The sequence below is a fragment of the Syzygium oleosum genome, unplaced genomic scaffold (assembly GCF_021117445.2).
Source record: "Syzygium oleosum isolate NSW1041296 unplaced genomic scaffold, Sole_v2.1 Sole_v2.10, whole genome shotgun sequence".
Taxonomy (NCBI): domain Eukaryota; kingdom Viridiplantae; phylum Streptophyta; class Magnoliopsida; order Myrtales; family Myrtaceae; genus Syzygium; species Syzygium oleosum.
In genome coordinates, this window is record NW_026607494.1 from 2,005,499 (window position 1) to 2,006,723 (window position 1,225).

The 1,225-nt window shown below is 41.1% G+C and overlaps 1 protein-coding gene across 1 annotated transcript; it reads right to left on the reverse strand.

Annotated features, from left to right (window-relative positions):
* Positions 1 to 411: 411 nt before the first annotated feature.
* LOC115678605 (uncharacterized) lies at positions 412 to 1,034 on the reverse strand. Its single transcript, XM_030601984.2, has one exon. The coding sequence runs from the start codon at positions 996 to 998 to the stop codon at positions 477 to 479; it is 522 nt and encodes a 173-aa protein (XP_030457844.1). The 5' UTR covers positions 999 to 1,034; the 3' UTR covers positions 412 to 476.
* Positions 1,035 to 1,225: the final 191 nt, after the last annotated feature.

The following is a 1,225-nucleotide window of genomic DNA, read 5'->3' on the forward strand; positions in this document are numbered from 1 at the left end:
TCCAAAATCTAATTTTTAGATTACAAAAAATCCCAAATTGGTACATAACGTGACAAAATCTAGCAAAAACTTGGAACAAAATGATTTTTGCCAAAGGAGAAGTGGCAATGAATCGTTGTTCTATAAAAATAAGAAAAATAAAAGAATCACAATCGATACTATTCTTTGCTAGGATATGATCATACTGGGATTTTAGATTTCTTTGGAAAAGAGTTAGAATCATTGCATCAAACGAGTAATCTTTCCTTGCCAAATTAGAGAGAAGCTGCAAAAATGGCTGCTTTTGTTCTATTTTCTAATTGGTTGGACCGCGACAGTAATGTTGCTGAATAGAAACATTTCTTGTAGCAACTGCATATACTGCAAAAGCATTCAACAAGGAAATCATTACTATAGAAATATAATCCTACCTCGTTAACGCTCCTCATGTGTGCTGCACATTATTACAGAAATTCAATCCACACTCGTTAAGGCTTTTAGTCGGTAACGACAAGGCCGATGGAAACGAAAAAATTGGCACGAGTGCATATGGTGACTAATGGTGGAATATTCTGCTTGCTACTTCTCATGAACTTCAAGCAGGCGTCGATTTCGTCCCAGGCCATCATAACATCATAATTTGCAGACATTGCGTCTTCTACGAGATCACGACTTGCTGTTGAGAACTGCCTGGCCGCATTGTCGATGTTAGCCTTACAAGTCTTGAGCACCGGCTTCCATGAGGAACTCGTCTGCGGGTCTGCTAGCATTCGGTCCACAGCCTTCCGACTGCCGGCAGTGTTCTTTGACGCTATTTGCAAAGCGATTATGCCGAGAGAACGAAGCGTAGTTGCTTTTGCAGCTCGTGGGTCGAGATGCAGAGCAGCGATGCAGCGCGGGTAATTGTCAGTTTTACTGCAAACCTTGTGTACCAGTTTGGATTCTGCACTGGCCGAAGAGGCGGAGAAGATGACGACAAGTGTAAGCAATGTCATAAGTTTCTGGCTCGGTGAATCCATTGAAGGCTGTGTGCGGCGAGAGGACTTGGTTGGTGATTTTCCAGTGTATTTTGTGTGTTTATGTGAAGGAAGGACTGGTTTTATAGGAGGAAACCCTAATGAGAAGCACATATTGTATTTATGGTGCATTAATGGATCAACAAACGTGGGAAAAAAACACGAGACACGTATCTTTAATTCATATATATCTTGGATTCATGAATCTGCTGAATTCATGTATCTCTCGA